This window comes from Falco rusticolus, chromosome 2 (genome assembly GCF_015220075.1).
Source record: "Falco rusticolus isolate bFalRus1 chromosome 2, bFalRus1.pri, whole genome shotgun sequence".
NCBI lineage: Eukaryota > Metazoa > Chordata > Aves > Falconiformes > Falconidae > Falco > Falco rusticolus.
This window is the reverse complement of record NC_051188.1, coordinates 56,434,687-56,454,804: the sequence shown is the minus strand read 5'-3', so window position 1 is coordinate 56,454,804 and position 20,118 is coordinate 56,434,687. Positions and strand designations below refer to the sequence as shown.

General features: G+C 43.2%; 1 protein-coding gene and 1 long non-coding RNA gene across 12 annotated transcripts in view; one reads left to right on the top strand and one right to left on the bottom strand.

Annotated features, from left to right (window-relative positions):
* The first annotated feature begins 1,825 nt into the window (after positions 1-1,825).
* Positions 1,826-4,263, top strand: LOC119142645. The gene is made up of 2 exons (XR_005102370.1): positions 1,826-2,396; positions 2,816-4,263. It is a non-coding gene; the product is annotated as an uncharacterized LOC119142645 (long non-coding RNA).
* The window catches only part of MBNL2 (muscleblind like splicing regulator 2), a 113,533-nt gene continuing 96,281 nt past the window's right edge, over positions 2,867-20,118 (bottom strand). For all 11 annotated transcript variants that reach the window (XM_037375771.1, XM_037375772.1, XM_037375763.1 and 8 more), the window contains one exon: positions 2,867-5,815. In XM_037375771.1, the coding sequence (XP_037231668.1) occupies positions 5,801-5,815 (15 nt within the window). In that variant the 3' untranslated portion in view covers positions 2,867-5,800. The remainder of the gene's footprint in view (positions 5,816-20,118) is intronic.

Genomic DNA, 20,118 nt, shown 5'->3' with positions numbered 1-20,118 from the left:
CAATTTCCATGGTTTCTACAATTACGAATTAGAAGAGTAAGAATTTAGAAGACATTTCTGTAATTTATTAATTCACAGATTATCTAACTATGTACTACCACTTTCTGCTGTAATACATTACATACCAGCAATAATAACTGCTGTAATGCAACAGCGGAGATGGCATTGCCCTCGCACCCCCACTCCAGCAATAAAAATCATCTTGACCCATGCAAAAAGCCTCCAGAACTGTCAATTATCTGACCTTAAAAAGGCAGGTTACTCGATAAAAGGCTTGGCTAGAGATACGATTGCAGACGTAAAAAGCATGGTATGCATATGATCAGATGCCAAGGAAGGTTTTCAGCAATTCCAGGCAGGGCATTTTTGGGGGGTCCCATGAATTCATGCAATAAATGCCACTCAGTGCCCACACTGTCGAGCAGCCTTGCCCACAAGTCCTTTTTTTCCGTCATCACCCACAGTACAGAAATGTTGGGTGGTTCCTAGGCTTTCTTCTGGAGTGAAACAACTCTTCCTGAAACAAAACCCAGCTGCTGTTTTAGTAATTTGCTCAGTGGACACTCCCAAAATGCAGCACGGACAAGGCTGAACCAGTTTTGGCTTCCTTTGCTGTGTACAAACTCATGCCAAGCTGTCCCAGCAGGCTCTGATCCGTCAAATGTCACATCCCCTTTTGTTTCATGCTATTAATTTCAGCAGGCTGCAAAAAAAACCCCAACAAACAAAAACCCAAAAAAACCCAAACCACCCCAGCCCTCAGATTACTTCAGACTGTTGAACTGAAAACCAAAACATACTGAAGATAATAATTATGCCTTATGGTCATGGCTACATCATGTGGGGCCGGAGGAAGTAAGACAGCCGAAGGCTGTGAGCATGGACCCGGCCATCCTGCTGTAGAGAAGGCTGGTGCTGAGGAACACGATGCTGCTGCAGCGCTTGGGCTGGGGTGAGGGTCTGCTCCTTGCCGGGGAGCAGCTTTTGGCATCAAAGCTGTGGCCACCTTCCATCTGTGAAGACGTGCCTAGCAGGGGAGATACCAAAGGTTTCTAAAGCCTCTTTGGAAGTATCTTGCTTCATTTTGGAAACACTGACAGTATCTGGCAGGGGCATGCTCCGCACACAGAGGTGTATGAAGACCGCTGGTTTGGTGTGGCTCTCAAAGCTCAGGGCTCCCACCAGCGCTTCTCCACTGCCGAAGAAGTACCAAAGCTGACAAGAAACAAAGCAGCTTTGAGGTAAGTAAATTGACACGTCCTGACCATTTGTCCTGGTTTCAGCTGGGATAGAGCTAATTTTCTTCTTGGTAGCTGGTGCAGTGCTGTGTTTTGGCTCTGATGTGAGAACAATGTTGATAGCACACTGATGGGTTTGGTTGTTGCTGGGTGATGTTTATACCGAGTCAAGGGCTTCTTGGTTTCCTGGGCCCTGCCAGCGAGAGGGCTGGAGGGGCACGGGACATTGGGAGGGGACACAGCCAGGACAGGTGACCTGAACCAGCCAACGAGGTATGCCATACCATGGGATGGCATGCTGAGCATATAAACTGGGGGAAGAAGGAGGAAGCTGGGGACATCCAGCATTACGGCATTTGTCTTCCCCAGTAACCATTAGGGAGCCCGGCTTCCCTGGGGATGGCCGGACACCTGCCTGCCCGTGGGCAGCGGTGAATGGATTCCTCGCTGTGCTTTGCCTGCGTGCGCGGCTTTTGCTTTACCTATTAAATTGTTCTTACCTCAACCCTTGAGTTTTACACTCCTTTCCGATCCTCCTCCCCATCCCTCTGGGCGAGGGGGAGCGAGCGAGCGGCTGCGTAGGGCTGGGTTGCTGGCCGGGGTTAAACCACGACACCATTCTCGCTGCTGACAGCTGCCCAGGGTGGGGTTTAACAGAAGAAAGTGCCAGCAGGCAGGGCTTCTGCTCCCGAATCCTTAGCGTTGAATTTGAATGGTTTGCTGCTCCTGCTCTGCAGTGCCCTTGCAGCCCACGCCTGCTCCAGTCCTTCTCTGTCCCTGCACACCATCCCCGTACCTCTCTCCTCAATCCCACATGCTCATTCTCAGCAGGCTTCTGGCTCAGTGTGCTCGTGATATATCCAAACTGACTGGTTGACCTGGTGGTTTTCCACATCACTTGTGACCCTGGACTCCTTTCAAACCAGCCCCTTGCTGACAAAATGTACACAACTGTATGAGACAAGCTCTTGTTGATTCTGCAGGAATTGTATTTCCTTTCTTTACAGCATTACGGGAAAAAAAAAAAAATGGATCAGAGAAGGAACTGTGCAGCTGCAAGCCAGAGGTTTTAATCCCTCCTCCATCACTAGCTTGCTGTTAGATCTCTGCCCTTCGGCAACTCCTCTGTAATGCTGCCCTCCCCGGAGGAACCGGCAGGTAACGGGGGTGATTTTTCTGTGTAATACTGAGATGCAGGCAAGGAAAGAGGATGCAGAGGATGCAAGGGCGAAAAAAAATCCTCTGACAGTTAGGCATCCGCGAGCCATGCTGCTGGGGTAACACTGCCTACCCGCACCCCAGATGCAGGGCTGGGCAGAAAGGGCACGAAATAGTTGCTTGGGGCTCAAGCCACATGGCGCAGCACCCTCGGCAGGCAGGAGAAGGGTACGTGCGTCCTCATGCAGCACCTGCCTGTGTCCTACACCTGGGGACAGATGGCGCTTAAGCATTGGTTACTTGAACATGCAATTAAGCGGAAAAAAAAAAAAGTAAATTTAATAAAATAAAAATAATAATAATAAAAAAGTCTTTTTAAAGACTCCTCCGCTTTCTTTTGACTGTTTTTGTTACCCCAGGCCCGTCTTCCCAGAGCCGCACCACAAGAAAGGACTGCCCGGACTCCACTCTCATTTTAAAATGCTTCTTTTTATTTCAGTGGTTGTACATTGGGTGAATGAATTTAACGTCACAACAGAAATAGAATGGCTATTTAACAGACCACTAGTAGTTATATGCTGAAAAAGAGTGAACGGAGGGGTTTCTTTTAACTGTTACTGAAATATTCATCGTACGCGTCGTCAATTTTGCTGGATGAGAGAGGCAAACAAAAAGGTATTTTGGTGAGGTGCTGTATCCTTTGAAGAAAATAAGCACTGAGACATCTCAAGTCACTCGAGACTGTGTCTCAGCTACAGTATTCACTGTCTCTGTGTTGGCCCATCTCATGGTTCTCTTAGGGGGTTTTATTTGTTGTTTTTCTTTTTTAATTAAACAAAGCATTTAATCATTTTCATTAGACTTTTTTTTTAAATATAAACAAAGTTTTGGCAAATAATATTTATACAGAAAAATAGTTTTAGATCTTCCCAAATTTTGAAATAGTCTATAAAATTACTTTATAAATAAATAAAATGCAGAATCTGTTGTACACGTATTTGCACATCTCTGTAATTGCCTCCTTACTGTTCGCATAGGTTTGTACTTGTACAGTTTTCAGGAATATTACAAAGTCATAAAGTCGGAAAGTGGATCTCTTATTAAAAATACATTTTCTCTTTTTGTCTGTCAGTTTATCTGGATGAAAGACCTGATGTATCTGAAGCTTCGTCATCCATGGGCAAAAAAATAGTAGAATTGGATTAATTGTAAAAAACATAGAATAACAGTTATTTTGAAACATAAAAAGTTCACACAAAACAATGTCTTGAAGACTTATCTACATAAAATATTTAAACAACATGGATAATTTACCATTTAGTATTATACAATAAGCTACCCAAATGCCTAAATTAACTATTATAAAAAAATAAAAACAACTTTGACAGATATAGGCAAGTTGCAGTGTCAACTACCTAGTTATAATGACTGAGAAAGTCTACAAATATTAGTGTTTTAATAGTATATAATGGTGATACCTTAACTGCTAAAGTAACAAGTTAAGATACGTTATTTTTCCACAAATTAAAACTAACGCAACGTTACAAGCACTATGTTAATTTTACAATCGAATTGTGATTATTTTTTTTTCTTTCGGATGATCAAATCTCCAGCTTTATATATAAATAGATAGTAATTAGACATTGGACAAACAAGATTTAGCCCGGAAAATAATTTCCTAGACAAATAATTATATGATTAGTGCCTTCAGTCGTTCAGAATAGGCAGTGCTGCCAAAGTTTAAAATAGTTTACAATCAATCTGAAGAGGTTAAGTTAAAATACTGCAATCACTAATAATGTCCACATAGAAAACTTATGCTGCAAACAATTATACATAATATCCACTTATAACAGCTGTCTTGTTTTTTTAAACAATAATTTAAAAACTATGTAATTTATGTGATACATGTGCAACATATAAAATGTGAAATATGAAATATTTGGTACAATAGTGCTTGAAACAAATCTCAAATCAAACAAATGAAATTTTAATTATACATATATAATCACCTTGTAAATCAACAAAGTATTTAAAAAAGTAAACAACATTAAAATCTGCTTCATCCATATATATGTATGTATGTATATATAACATGTATATAATTGTATTAAAGATATCTTCATACTTTTGTGACATAAAATATGTTTTTAAAGAAAAACAATTAAAGGAACTATTTTTTTTCTCCACTCTAATCTGGTTACAATCTTATAATCCAATTAAAAAATGCAAATACAGTAACGATTTATTAAACTGAATCTCATTCTACATTCTTAAGTGTTCAGTTAATAGTCTAGATTAAAGTCACCTACAAAGTTTCGGTGACTCTACTGAATTTTAATTAAATTAGAGTATCATACAAATCTCTTCATCTACAGCCTTCTTTTTTGCCTTTTCTTTTGCTAGTTTGGTCTTTTTGTCATTTTGCTGTTTGATTTTACACTTCTAGAAGTTACTTCTTAACAGCTTGGATCTTTTTGGTAACCTGACTATGAGTTTGAAAGATTATTCGCTCCGGTGAGATTTGACTGTTGGCATCAGGCTCACTTTCATCAAGTCTGATGTGACAAAATTTAGGCACTTCTGCAAAGTCTCTTTTAAAAACATTATAAATATACTCGTAAAATAATATTCTCAAGACTTTGTTCTTTTGGGGATTGAAAGGGGTATGAAGGTCATACTGTGCAAAATTTTTTAATTTTCTTCTGCTATTCTGCTATGATTCAAATGCAACTTCTCCATACAAGCCAAACACCAACCATGTGCATCTAAAGAATTTGTGCTTTACTTTGGATTTCTGGCTAAAAATACTCAGACTGGCAGGGTGATGTGCAGGACACTGGGCTGCGTTTCACTTCCTCTGTCTTGGAATCAACTCACTAGGGAGGCAAAACCAAGATTATCATTTTTTAACCGAGAAGAAAAAACCCCAATCGTAGTTCGGGTGAAAATTAAACTTGCAAGTGGGGTAAGTTTTTAGCCAATACAACTCGATTATTGCTCAGCTCGGAAGACTCATGAACGCTGAATCTCACGAGACTAACTTAACTGGACCATTTCCGTTAGGTATCATTATGGAGAAAAGACAGTATTCGCAAGAATTAAACTATGCTTAGAAAATCTTTAAAACTAAATGTTACCCTTTATGTCTTGAAACATCACAGCTGGTATCAGGTAGTTAACTATTTTAGGTTGGAGTATAGTAAGCATACCATATTTAATATTCATATATGACATAGCAGCACTAGCTTTTTTGAGTTTGTGATTTGTCCGTAAGAACAAATTCTTGACTTAGCATGCAGTTTGTGGCAACTCTAGAGAGGAGGAGATGGGGTAGTATGTACAGTAGCCGTGCTTGGCCGTCCGCAGGGAGGCTTCGTGACACTCCGTTCCGCTCCTGCCGGCTATTTCAGGATTATCTGTTAAGAGAAAGGAAAGCGTGATCGCGCTTTTAGGTGACGTGGGGAGAAGCAGTTGGCCCAGATGGCCGGTGCTGGACTAACTAAGCTCGGGCGCAGCTCGCACGGGACAGCGTCCCGTATCCTCACGCTGCCCGGGAGGCGTTTGCGCTTCACAAACCTGGTCGTCTTCCTGCCGCGCACACATCCCCACGTGCGCGAGAATGTGCAGAGGGGGCGTTTCAAGGGTCAAAATACTGGAGATGGTGCCGAAGCCGCAGAGGGCGGGCCCGGCCGCAGGCGGGTGTGCACCCTCGCGTCCCCGCGCTCAGCGGAGTGGGAAGCAGCCCTGCGCCTCCCCAGGAAGCTCGGAAGTGCATCGGTGCCCGGTGCGATTCTCCAGCTCCCTGCTCCCACCAAGTCAGGAATGACAAGGGGAAACGGTGGAGGCAGGGCCCTTGGCACTAACGAGCAAAAAGGTGTATCAAAAGGGCCGGGTGTTTTCAAGAAGCTAAACTTTAGCTAAAGTGCTAAAGTGTCTTTTCAATGCACTTTTAGCAGCTGCTCATTTCCTGAAAGTATTATCTGCAGGTCAGCAAACTCGAGAGGCTTTTTTCATGCTTCCTTATGTTGGGGGGATCCAGGGGGATGACCGTAACGGTACCTCTGTGCACCTAGCTAGTCACTAACCTCGCTGCTTTACCTCTACCCTGTCTCTAAACTGAAGGCACAGCAACCGTTTTACAGATGCAAACTCTTGCACTTCCAGTACTGCGAAGGTTAAACGCACAACGTGCCCAGCAACGGACTCAGCCTGCTCACAGTATTGGAAAATGGTCGGGGTTTCCATCGCCTGCCTGAAACAGCTGCTGGTGAAAGTGATGTCAAAAGCCAGGGGTGTGATGTTTTATCCCACCATTGCCAATCTGTGCTCTGGACTTAAGCACAAGTCAAGGAATTAGAGTGCAACGCCTGCTCTTCCCGTTTGATTTGGCACTCGACGTATTTTTAAGCTGTATTTGTAGGTGGTATGCAAGACAATCATGACAGCACTTTGACCTACTTGTGTGTTACAAAGCTACACCGCTGCTTAATGCAGTATTTATTTAAAAAAAAGGGGGGGGGGGGCGGGAAGTGTTTTGAAAATAACTTCAGCAACATACTACCTCTGACATACAGATTGCAAAAAAGAAACACGCTTGCCTCTGTGTGGAAGGTGCTTGTTCTAAGTCCCCTGCCCGTCCACCTCACAGCTGTAACCACCTCGCTTTCTGTACACAGCTACTACCTCCCGGACCCCCCCTCACTTGCCAGAGTGCCAAAATGTCATCGCTGATTACCATCAGCACTGAAAATCTGGTGACACGCGAGGCCCCATTGTAATGGCACTGTACAAACACCTGCTGCTCCAAAGGGCTTAACATCTAAATACATCATACATACAACAAGGACATATATTTTTAATGAACTTCCACCCATTGTGAGTTTGTTAGCTTATCGCCTGTCTTCTGTTTCCTACTGAAATAACAAAGAAATACCTTTGCTGAAATAATAAAGCCCCGCCTGCGATAACCCTGGTCCATCTACAACACAGTGACTTGACAGTACGTACAAAGAACGTGGCCGTGCTGAAAATAAGAAGTGACCGAGATTATCAGCACCGATATTTTTAGCACGTTACAACCCAACATGTCAATGTAATTAATAAAGCAGCTTTAGCTATACGGGTTAGCCATAATCACACAAGTGTATTTAAGGGATCCTAAGGTCTGCTTTAATGGGACACAAACTGAAATCTACTCAAGTGTAAAACCCCAGAATTTCAGACGGTGCAGCTGCTTACATCATACGCCAACTTTTGAGGGTATAAACTTGCATTTTCCTACAGCTTTTTTCCTCCCTGTACAGGGAGACAGATTGCTGACCCTTGTGCCGAGACATCCTAAAAGGTCAGGGAGCCCCACAAGACCGACGCTCCCAATTCCCCCAGCACGTGACAGAGAAGGCAGAGGGCCTCATCTCAGGCTGTTTCTTGGGAAACGAGTAGGACTACCCCGGCACTTTGATTAACTCAAGTATATCTCACCCTGCCACGTGCCAGGCAGGATGCAGGGGTCCTGGGCAGCGTAAAAGAGCAGGGACCCCTTCTCCACCCTGCTCCAGCGAGTGGCAGAACCCAGGAAAAGGCTTCCACTCCCCTGTCCCTATTCCTGCCATTTCTCCCCTCTTGAAACTGGGGACACAGCGAAAACAATGTAAACACTTTCCTTTTGTGCGCCAGCATGTCCTGTTTACACGGCTGCGGGTGCAGGAGGAGCAGCTGGAGCTCTCCCCACCATGCTCCTCTGACAGCGGCTATGGAGCTGGCTTGCTCCCACTGCATCGTCCTCGCCGCACCGCCGCTCGTGCATGGGATGTAACTAGGGCATGTCGCACCCCAGCTATTTCTAGTACACGTAGGAGTCCACCTAGGGAAAAAACCCTCCAGTCTCTCCTTCAGAATAGGCTTCTTCAGTGCAGAGATGCAGAACCGAGGAGCTACTGCTTTTTTTTTTCCTTTTTTTTTTTTCTCCCCCTTAGCCACAAAGTGTAAAATGTACCCCGTAGTCTTTAATTATATGTTCACACCCTATTTCTGAAAAGAGATCACAACTCCGCCATAGCTGCATACACATGTATCAGCTTCTGCAACTGTTTTTTTCTCTGTGTCTGACAGAGAAACCTAAAATGCTAAACTACTTTACATGGAACCCACACTGCGAACCTCTTCTGTTTAATCTATAAATGAAGTAATAAACTGCGATGGAAGACGGAGACTATCTGAACCTGCATTGCTGCTAATTACTCCATCGCTTGCATGCTGGAAAAGGCGAAGCTGTACAGAACACACTGATGAAGGAACATCCCTGCAAATGCTACTACAGGCTGCACTCCCTCGTTACAACAGGTCCAACAACCCTCATGTTCTGTACTGTTTGAAGAACAACATCTTAGATGTACATATATATGACTTGTCATATTTGCAGTGACACTGTTGTATCATTACACTTCACAGCAACTTGCTATAATGTATCGACACTTTTACCATAGAATATATATGCATGAACAACTTCAGAATGAGTGTGCATTGTCCCCTGTACAAAGGTCTACAGGTCAGCCGTGGGAAAACATTTTCTCATGCTCTGTATGGGTAAGAGCCACAGCTGTGGATACAGACGTGCCAGAAAACATACCTTCTGCTGCTGCATTAAGGGATCTCGTAAGAATACTATTTCTAGCATAAGCAGAATGGCCTGGCATTTATGGTCAGGAGTAGTAATGCACAAAAGACTTAATAACAGTCAAGGGCATTTTTTTGGAGGCAATCACAGACATAGGGTATGCTCTCCATTGCCTTCATGCTTGGTACCTGTCTGACATGCCAGAAAGCTGGCTACCCTTCGGACTAAAATCGCTGAAATTGTGCTGATGTCAGTTACTAGACCTCACTGAAACAAGCAGCACACAGAGCGAGCCTAAATTTCTGCAAACTACTTTCTAACCACCAAAAAGCATTCACTCTTCCAAATTTTCCAGCTCCTTAGAGGTGAGATTTTCAGCTCCCAAATGGCAAGACTTTCTCCCTTTTCCATCAGAGCACGGCTCGTTTAGACCTTTACCTTCAGGACCTCCGAATGACCACAGTGGTCATTAAGCCCCCTGCACAACACGGAACAGCCCTGAATTCAGCCAGGGTTGCTCCCAAGGGTGATATACTTCTGCAGTGTCATCCAGGGGAATAACAACCAAGAGAGATGTTACTGCCAATGGTTTCAGCTTCTCACTGAACTACCAACCCACGGCATGCAGCAGACAAATCGACATCTGCTTGGGACTTCCTCACACTCAGCAAAGGCAGCTGTGATCTGTTATCGTCCTGAAACTTAAAAACCTAAACCTGAGAAACTCTTTTAAATTAAGGTGGAAATCTCACCTTTGTGAACTCTTCTGACACCCAGGTTACTACGCGCACTGCTTTACTTGATACAGCTCACAGAATTAACCAAATTACCTGGAATCACAGCTGGGTGCTGGGAATTTAAGGAGAGAGGTTTTCTGTTTTGAAGCTACAACTCACAAAGCTTCTTTATACTCTCTGTTTAATTCTGTTTCCAGTTCCAGATTTAGTATACGACGACGAATACAGAAGATTTACCATCCTGCATGAATCCAGTGTACATGAACTCTTGTTCATCTACAGACCTGTCATAGTGGGTCAGCTGGAAAACATGACTTTGCATCTACCTCTGACATGTTTCTCTTTCAGAAGTTTTGAAATCATTTCCCCAAATCACACTCTGATCTGTAAGCATCATTACACTTTAAGGGGGCACTAAGACTACATTTGACCTCCACATTGCAAAGCAGTTATCCCTCCAAAAATGAACTCATACACAGGAAAAACATTTCAGACTGCTCAGCCTTCCATTTTAAAAGCAATGTAGTAACCGGAGTTTCTTGCAGACAAGATTAGTCTCTTATGATTTCAGATATGTACAGCTCAGCTGGTCACCCTATTTTACATCTTCCCAGCCTACCTCTGGGAACTTGTTTTAGCATGAGACAGATTATCAACTCATGATGCTTTTTCCCCCCTCCACCAAATGGGAGAGTCTGTGGCAAATAGTTCACACTGAGGTATTTAGCTTTCAGGCACCTGCACTGGGGCAGATGAATCCTTCCACAGTGACATTTTCTGTTTTCATGCTTTTTACACAAGTAGCAGACTGGTCAGATATGTCTAGGGTATACATTAAAAATGACAGATATTTTCAGACAGACAGCTTGTATCAAGCTGTCTCATAACTTCTCCCGCTTTCTAAAAATAAAACTAACACCAAGTATTTCTTCCCTTTGACATGAAACCCAAGACTATTTATATTTCACCATGCCTTTGGGAAATGCCTCCATCTCTTTTATTTTTCATTTTCTCTTAGAATGCTGTTTTGTGGCATGTGCCTTGTTCTTCAAAATGAATCAGTCTTTTTTTTTTTTTTTTTAAATCAGAAGTGGACAAGGATGAGTAAATATTCAGGCATTTACTGAGAGTAATCACTATCGTATCAGTGATGCTTGGTCTTAAGTCTTAAATAGCCTTACCAATGAACTTTTTCACCTCCTATTTCTCCATAGCTTCAGCAGCAGCACAGAGCCTCAACCCAAGCTTTCCAATCCCCCTCCCCAGGACTCCCACTGACACTCCCCAACGGGATGGGATTTGCTCCTGTCCTCAACTGGCCCACAGCTGAGCCAGCTCCAGCTCCCACCTGCATGAAAAGCAGCCTGCCTGCTCCCAGCGCTCGGGCTGGAAAGGTGCGTAGGGGTACACAAGCCTCATCTTTCCCACCACAGCTGCTGTCCTACCCCCCCCCCTGGTCCCGGCACCAGCAGTAATCCCCCTTGGAAGTCCCCTCCTGACCTACGCAGGTCTTGCCACTGCTGCAAAAGACTCCCTTCATTGTCTCTACACTTGCACATGTGTGCATCCATCTAACCTGTTTTTCCATTTCAAAATTCACGGTCAGCAGTCTGTACCCTTGTAAAACTGGTGAAACTAGCATCTTTCTACAGGGTCACCTGCAGACACTGAAAAGAAACCAACCCGAATAAATGCATCCCCATACAAAACCTAAAGGAACTACCAATAGGGTTGGAGCGACCTGCTGAAAGCACTTTGTTACTCCTGTTATCGCTGCCGAACACTTCATCAGTTTTCATAAACACACTGAGCTCCACCTTGCATCGCTGGCTTCTTTTCTTTGCTGCTCCTCCTCTCTTGATGGCCAGAAACCTCATTCTCATTTCCAGCATCTTATGATTTAAGGTACACGGGTTTTGTTTTTCTCACTGACTGTGAATGTCTCCTCAACTCAGGGGTGAAGAAGGATTTTTATCTTATTGCTTCTCCATTAATCCAGTGCATCCCCAATATATCTGTCTACTTTGCACATCAAAAAGATGACCTCTGGTTTGTATATAAAGGGTGAGATATCTAGGCCACAGCTTTCCTTGGCTGCCTGCCCATACAGTCTAACATAGGGGGCATCTGGTGTTTCCTGAGGACTGGAAGTCCTACTCGCTTGGATTTCTCACAGCCCATCCCCTGACACAGTAATTCTGGTGCCCTGCTCCATGCCCTCTTTTCTTCCCTAAATCCTAGTTCTGCCTGTCCCATATGTTGATAATATACTTCTGGAAATGGCTGAGGGTCAATGTCCACGCTGAAGTGGACACTACCTAGCACGTTTTCATTCCACCAGGTACAAGTTCTTGGCCATCAGGGTGTCATAAAGCTGACAAAGACCTTGTCTGAATCCAGCTCTTCAGGATAATCTGAAGAAAAGATCAAGGCAACTACGGGATCCCAAAGGGCTCAAGGGTTCAAAAGCATCATTCTTCTCATTTGAATAGTCACAGGCTCCCGACAGCAGAGTCCAGAGCCACTTGTGCTGCCAACTCCTTAGCATGCTTATAAGCTTCAATAGGTATTTACTCAAGTAATCATAGAATCATTTAGGCTGGAAAATATCTTCAAGATCACCGAGTCCAACTGTTGACAGGTACTTACTCACTCCAAAGAAACAGGACTGGTTGTTTTAAAAATGAAAGCAATCTGGCTTTATTTATTCTTCTTTGAAGTAATAAATAATGCAGTACTAAAAATTGATCATAACATACTCTAATACATTCTACCAAAATCTATTTTTAACTAATCATCCAGGCAGCAGACAGACTCCATAGAAATGAGAAAAGCACTGCTGTAATATTTTAGGAGCACCCGTCCAGTGACTGTTTTGAATAGGCACTCAATTTCACCTTTCAGCAGGTCTGAGCTACTGTAATCATCTGTTTTTCACTTCCTACTTTCCGGTCATTTTCCTTCTCTTTTTGAATTTTAGAAACTGCCAGAATAGGCTTATGTGGAGGAACTGAAAGCGCAAGGGAGTGAAAGGCCAAGCACAAGCTGTGCATTACCTGTGAGAGTGCCCGTATTCCTCTTGTAGGGGTGTTACTTCTCCAAACCTGCATTTTCTTAGGCCTCCTCACCTGGCTTTTTTTTTTTTTTTTCTTTTAACAAAACCTGCTTTATATCTTTTTCTCACACCTCATGCATGCCCAAAGCATGCAAGACAGGGCTGCCAGTACACATAGGCATTCCTTTTAGGTGAAGAGTGCCACGGCACGCAGGGCATGGCTAGCAGGTTCCCCAGCAGTACCCAAGGCTCTGAAACCTCTCCTCTCCCAAAACCTGGCGCTCCAGTTCAGACTCCCTTCCCAGCAAAAGGTGGTCCACTGCAACATCCAGAACTAAACTGAAACATAGAGAGGTACCACATTCCTGTTCATCAAGGATATTCGTCAGAGACCGCACTTAAAACATTTGTGGCAGTTCTATAAAACTCATTACAACTTCTCTGAGGAAATCTTTATGTTCCCGACCTTTGACTGCTTAGCGCTTCCTTAATTCCTTCTTGTCTGAATACTCCCACATAAATAGAATATATATACTATTGTGTGTCACTGCAGGTAATATTGTGGCAAAAATGAAGCCAGCCAAACAATCAACAAATCTCTGCCTCGAGCTGGAAGTCATGACAGGCACAAAAACAAACAAACAAATGAACAAACAAATAGATGCCTCTATTGCGGGGACTTGAGCAGCCTCCTGCACACTGAAAGCCAAAGACTGGCATTTCTGGTGGGCAATAAATCATACACTGAGATAAAACCATGATATTCGTTTAATTCAAGGGAAAGTAGCTGGAACAGCTAGAGATGTCTAGATGCAATTATTTTGAAGAACAGAATCCCAAACAAGCTCATCTGGAGTGCTGCACTGCACTGTGTTGTTAAAAATTTATGACGGAAAAAAACCAGACTCACATGAGACCCTGTGTACATGCTAAACACAATGAAACAAAATAATTTTCCCCCAAATGCCTACAAAATGAGCTGACCTCAGAAAAATGTCCCTATGTTTAAATAATAAATACATGCCCCAAAACGCTTTCACTCAACTTGTCGAAGTATCATTTGTTGACAACAGAAATCAAGAACACAAAAGAGAGCTACCATGTCAAACATAAATACTTTTTTTTTAAATTGCAGTGATATGAAAGCTAAAACAGTCTGCAACAGGAAAGGGAACTATGTCTTTATTTTTGTTATGTAAAAGAAGTGTTTGCCTTTGCTGACTGCTGATGTGATGTGATGGTGCCATCTAGCAGGATACCAGAGGAAGTCAGGTTTCAGTCCTCTACAGCAGCAGGGCTGTGTGTGTGTGGGGAATTTCTAAAAAAACAAACCCAGAGATTTTCCATTTCTTCCCACTGGCTTCTTCTATATGAGCATCTGATCTAAAACTCTGTATGCAACCCTGCCAGAAGTCTTCATCATCTACACAGAAAAAAACACACTATCTTAAGACAGAAAAAAATGTTATTAAAAATAAACCCAAAACTTGGTTAAATTTTGCATGAGACTTTGTTTTTAGAGCTGCTTTACATTTTCAAGGGTAATCTTTTGGCCTTTCTCCTTTCCTGCCTTAAAGTTTAATAAAACAAAGTTCTGCCACATCTTCTGTAACATCAGTTGTTTCAAGGCAATTCAAAGGGTCTTTTCTTGACACTGCTTGAGATTTGTTGTGGGCTTCAAGATAAGGAATTCCCACTTCTTGAGTCTGCAAACTGTTAATTCTGAAAGTTACAGATACTTACATGTAACTCAGCATCTTTAGACAAAATAACTTGATTGCATTAAGGCCTGTGATTCTTGGGTGTGCAGCATGAAAGAGGCAGCAAGCCACTGAAGTTTGCCTATCCTACCGTGGCAAGCTATTGCTATTCAAATACTTTCTCCAGAGAAATGACTCTTCACAATGACGGATCGTTTAGGTTCATTTTTTCAGCCTGGTGCAGGTACAAGGCAGGATGTTGAGTCCAGCATCCCTGACGCCAAGGCCTGCCGGTACCTCTGTGCGGAGCAGCACTGCACCACAGATGGGCTTGCTAGACGCCCAGCACCGTTCCGCCCAGGGCACGCTCCCTGCGAGCACCTCCTCTGATGATGTGTCTGAGAAAGGAACCAGTTCCTCCGTCTCCTTTTTTGGACTCTTTCATATCAGATTCAAATTGCCCTTTCTGTTGCTAGAACAGAATTTTCTATAGGAGCATTTAACTTGGTACTTTATAGAATTTTTAGACCAAAACTTTCAATCAAAGAAAGCAGACAAAAATTGTTCAGATACTTATTATTCACTGCAGAATTGCTTTCCTACCTGTTCCTCCATTCCCTTAGAAACTGCAGTTGAAGCTTTTAAAATCACTAAGAATTTTGCATAGGCTCTTATTTGTAACGTTGTATACTGGCACTAAAGATGTAAATAACATTTGTTTCCCCTTCCCACCTTCCTTCTCAAAAGCTTGCCTTTAGCCAACAAAAAAGGCCGTTTACTACTACCTTCCAGATTTTTCAATTAATTTTCTCAGTATATTGCTACTTCTCCCCGTTTACAAGTTCAGCAGGTTTCCACCAGGAAGAAGGGGAGTGTGAGACAGGAAAAGCCTTGTCGGCAGCGCTGAGCACGGCCCTCCGTCCTGCCAGGTGGCTTCCTGGGGTTACGTGGGTAGACTGGAGGGGCAGCCCTTTTTCGGGACACCAGGCAATATTTGCAAGAGGGAGAAACTGGCACTTCTGCTTTGTGTAGAAGAAAATAACTTCAGGAGGTGCAACATGACATTTCAGTCTAAGGAGACTGCCTCCTTTGGGAGCGGTGGCTGCCTTTGTGGGCACCTTGGCAAAGAGGGGTGCTCTGTTGCTGCAGGTCGCAGCTCCCCTCCCTCGCTGCCACACGTTAATTCCCGTTAAACATCTGGCATGTTTGTATTTCATCCTGTTAACTACTTTTTGAATTCTGGGGCAAATATTCTAATTGTCCTTTTGTTTGTGGCATAACTTTTTATTTTCACTTCATTGTATTTTTACAGATTTTGACAAAACTGAAGGCTACTGAATGATTTCATAATTAATATCTGCATAATTGCCACCTAATTTAGTGCAAACACTGATGCATAATTTAAAACAGCTGCGCTAGATAATCACAAGGCTTAGCATGAGACAGCCTGTTGATCTTATATTTCTTTTCAGACATGGCCTATGAGTATTTAATTTTCCTACTGGAAATGTTATTTTTTTTTCCTTCTTGACTAAAGGTCACATAAGCAGTAGAATAATGCTGTCACTAAATAACATCTTTAAGCAGCATTCTCTGTAATGCTATTTTTATACCGTCAGTCTTTGTCCCACTTCCATTGCTACAGAAAATAAGGCCATGTACTACTGTTCTCTATTGATGTGAGCAAGACTGTTTTCATTAAAGTAATTTGGAATTTGGTTAATTGTCCTGTAATAAGCAAGAGCTTAGGAAACACCCGCTGAGCTTGAGGACACAGATAAAAAAGGCCCAGAAGTGCCAATGCCTTAACCTACCGTCGCAGTCAATGGGGTGATACGACCTAGTCAGTAAGCCAACGGAGCCTGGAGATCACTTCATGTGATCACCCACTGCTGCTCATTTGCTCACCAGGCTTTTAGTACCACTGGGCTAAGGTCTCCTGTCTGTCATCCAGCTGCCAGTTCAGAAGTATGCAGATTGTCTAGCTCCTGTACTGCATCTGTCAAGCTTGTCAAAATGTCCTGGATAACCTACAGCTCCAAGGTTATCTTAGGACGATCTTAAACGTCAGTAGACACATGTTTAGGCAACTGAACCAAGCCCTGCGTGACTTTTGAAGGTTGAGCCAGACTGTTCTCCAGAATTCATCTGACTGTGTTGATAACCTTCACAGCCTACACTGGGTACTTAAATCTTCTACCTTGCACGTAGACACCCATACCCAGACACCAACACCCACAAGTCTTAATTTCGGGCTGAGTCCTAACCTTTTAATCCTTGTAGGGCTCACCAATGCATATACGTACATGAAGCAATAGTAAGGCTTTCTACTCAGAGATTTCAAGTCCCCCAAAGCAGGTGTGTTAGCATTATTCAAAACTGAAATTCAGTCCCAGAATTTAGAATGACACCTCTCTCAAATGTTAGGATAGATTATCCTGAACATTGTTCCTCTGTTAACTCATCTTTGGAGTGCAGAGTAGAGGAAGTCACATTTCTCTGCATCTGTATTAGCATGAACATCAACACCTCCAATCTTTTTCCCAAGTTTCTAATCCTGTATTTACTTATAGAACAAGTATTAAAACAAAAAGAGAACCAAACTTCCAAATCCAATTTTCCTTATGGTCTTATGACTTCAGTATCACCCTGAAATTACAGTAGTGTACATAAATATAAATAAAACTCAATAAATATTGTTTTGTTCCTCTGCAACTACCTGAAAGGAGGTTGTAGCAAGGTGAGTGTTGGTCTCTTTTCCCAAGTAGCAAGTTATAGGATGAGATGAAACAGCTTCAAGTTGTGCCAGGGCAGGTTTAGATTGGATATTAGGAAACATTTCTTCACTGGAAGGGTTGTCAAGCGCTGGAAGAGGCTGCCCAGGGAAGTAGCTGAGTCACCATCCCTGGAGGTATTTAAAAGATGTGTAGATGTGGCACTTAGGGACATGGTTTAGTGGTGGACTTGGCAGTGTTGGGATAATGATGGGACTCAATGATCTTCAAAGTCATTTCCCACCTAAATGATTCTATGATTCTACCTGTGCGTGAAGCTGAGCAGGTAACAGTTTCCTTGCCTGCTCGAGTATTGCTAGTCCGCTAGCTACAGGAGTAATAATTAAAAGCTTTATAATAAAGATCTCTGAAGTATATATTTACACACAATGACTGTATTAATACTTTAAATAAGATGTTTCACATATCTCTGCCCTCACGCATGCACTAGAGGGAGCTAGGATCAAACCCTCCAAATACTTGCCCTAATGCTGCTTCTCACCGTCGTTTCACACTACTTGGAACTTTGCTGGTTCCATCCTCCAAGAACAAGCTGTCAGCATCCCCAAACAACAACTGAATGGAAGTTTATTAAGGATCTAACCCTTAAGCGAGATTAAGCAGCTGTGGCTTCCAGCCCCACTCTGGTGGGAATGGCTGGAGCAGTTGTGGAGGGGGAAAGAGCAAAAGGGAAAGGACCAGTAACCTCTTGACTGGTCATGCTCCTGGCCTCCTCACGTACCTTTGGAAGTCCACCTGCCTTTCACTGGAAATCCCAAGCTGAAGTCCCCCACCTCCACCTCCTCTCATCACAGCCTGGCAACTAGAGTAAGTAGGGACACCCCCTCACAAAGATGTCCACATGCCATGAACAGCAACACCACCAGTTCTTGTATCAACTGAGTCAGTTTTTAACCAGGATTTGTAAAACAGGATTTGCTAAAGCATTTTTGCTCCATCCTGTTTTCATTGCACTGAGCCCAAAGTGATTCTCTTCCCCTCTGAAGGACACTGCAAGAAAATTATTTTGGTTTTAAAACCTGACTTCTATGAGTCAGGAAAAGCAAGAGACTTCCAATTTTCAATATATTCTTAACTGTCACCCTGCACGGATGTACTACAGTAAAGCCTTTAACCCTACACAATGTTCTCACGTGCCTCATGCCATACATTGAACACGCAACGTAGAGCTGCTGGCCGAGCATGACCAATTGTGAGTGTCAATGCAGGCACATTTTGAGCTGTTACTTGTGTTATTTTCAGAGAAAGGACATACAGAAGACACGAGACACAGTTCATCTTTTTTCAAAACACAAGCTGACAGCACATACTAAATAATTTACTGGAACCAACAGAGTTGTTCGGGTTTTTAGCCATGAGCTGAGACTCTGTAACTTTTGGGATGCTGACTTGTCCTTCCACTGGTGCTTCAAAGACACAAGGATCATCACACTCCCCCAAAGAAGTCCAGCAATCTCTCCCGAGGCCAGAATACCAAGCCAAATGACACTGAGTGAAATGATTAAGCCCTGCTACAACTTTTATTTCATGCCTGGCTTTGTGAGAAGCCATGGGAACTGAAATGGGATGAACCAAAGGCTGCAGGTTGATTTAAAAAGTGCAGTAGAGACACTAGAAAGAGGAAACTGTATCCCACAAGTATGTAAAGCAGAGTGGCACAGACCCGGAAAGAAAATTTTATCTAGATGGGAGTAAAAAAAGTCCTTTTCTGAACAGAGGAGGGTTTACATCCATACAAGAGGACACAAAGGACATCACGACCATGAACAAAGTCTTAACCCAAGTTAATTACCTGCTCCTTCTGTGTTTCTTGGGCTAAAGAAATACTGAGAGTAAGGACCACAGAGTGACTACGGGGCCCTTCCCAGTGTTGCAGCTTTGTCTCCAACTCTTAGGAGGTTGGAAACAAACAGCAAACTTGGAGATCTGCCTTTTATAAAGCAGCAGTAACTACTACTACTTTCCCTATGTTCAAATACAGTTTTTTACAGTAGCTTTGAAAGATCTGCAATGACTAAAAGAAAGGGAAGAGTGAGAAGAAAAAGACAGGAATGGCACATGCTACAGAAGCCAACAAGAAAAGCTGCTGGGGTGGGGCTCATCTCCTCCACGTGCAGTTGGTGCGGCTTTGGTTACACATCTACGCTCCTTCCACAGGCAACAGAACAGAGGCAGGACCCTCTAGGGCAATTTACCTTGCCCTAACACGGACTTCTAGAAAGGTAGATGAACTGGATGCCAAACTTCCAAATGGCTGAAGTCAAACAAGTGAAAACCCATCCCCGTGTTAAACCATACTTTAATTTCAGCATGAAGTTAGATGTATACAAATATATGCAGCCAACTAAATACACACAGACACTTCTTACAACCCCTGTTAAAATTTAAAATGCTTCAATCCTCCAATGCAAGCAAAATCTGCAATGGGAAAGGAAGGGCTCTGCCTGCTACTCTGCTAGATGAGAAAGTGCATTAAGGCACACCTATGCCTCCCCAGTTGCACTAGTTACTTGTGTACCAGTATTCCAATTTTAACTTAAGAAAAATAATTAAAAAATAAGGCTGTTTACAGGTCCTTTTGTAGCACATGCATTTATGCTACTTCAGCCACCATCGGTCCCTCTGGTGCTCAGGAGTGTGGATAGTGGAGCCGCCCTGGCTGCATTCCCATGCTGGAGAGTGTCCCCAGCTGACCACCCCCCCCCCCAGACTGCCCCTTGGCATCTTCAAGTCTCTCTGTCACCTCTTTGGGAACACAAAACTACACTGGGTACCACCAAACCGTTTTCTGTTGCCGATGCTGTTCTGGGAAGGAC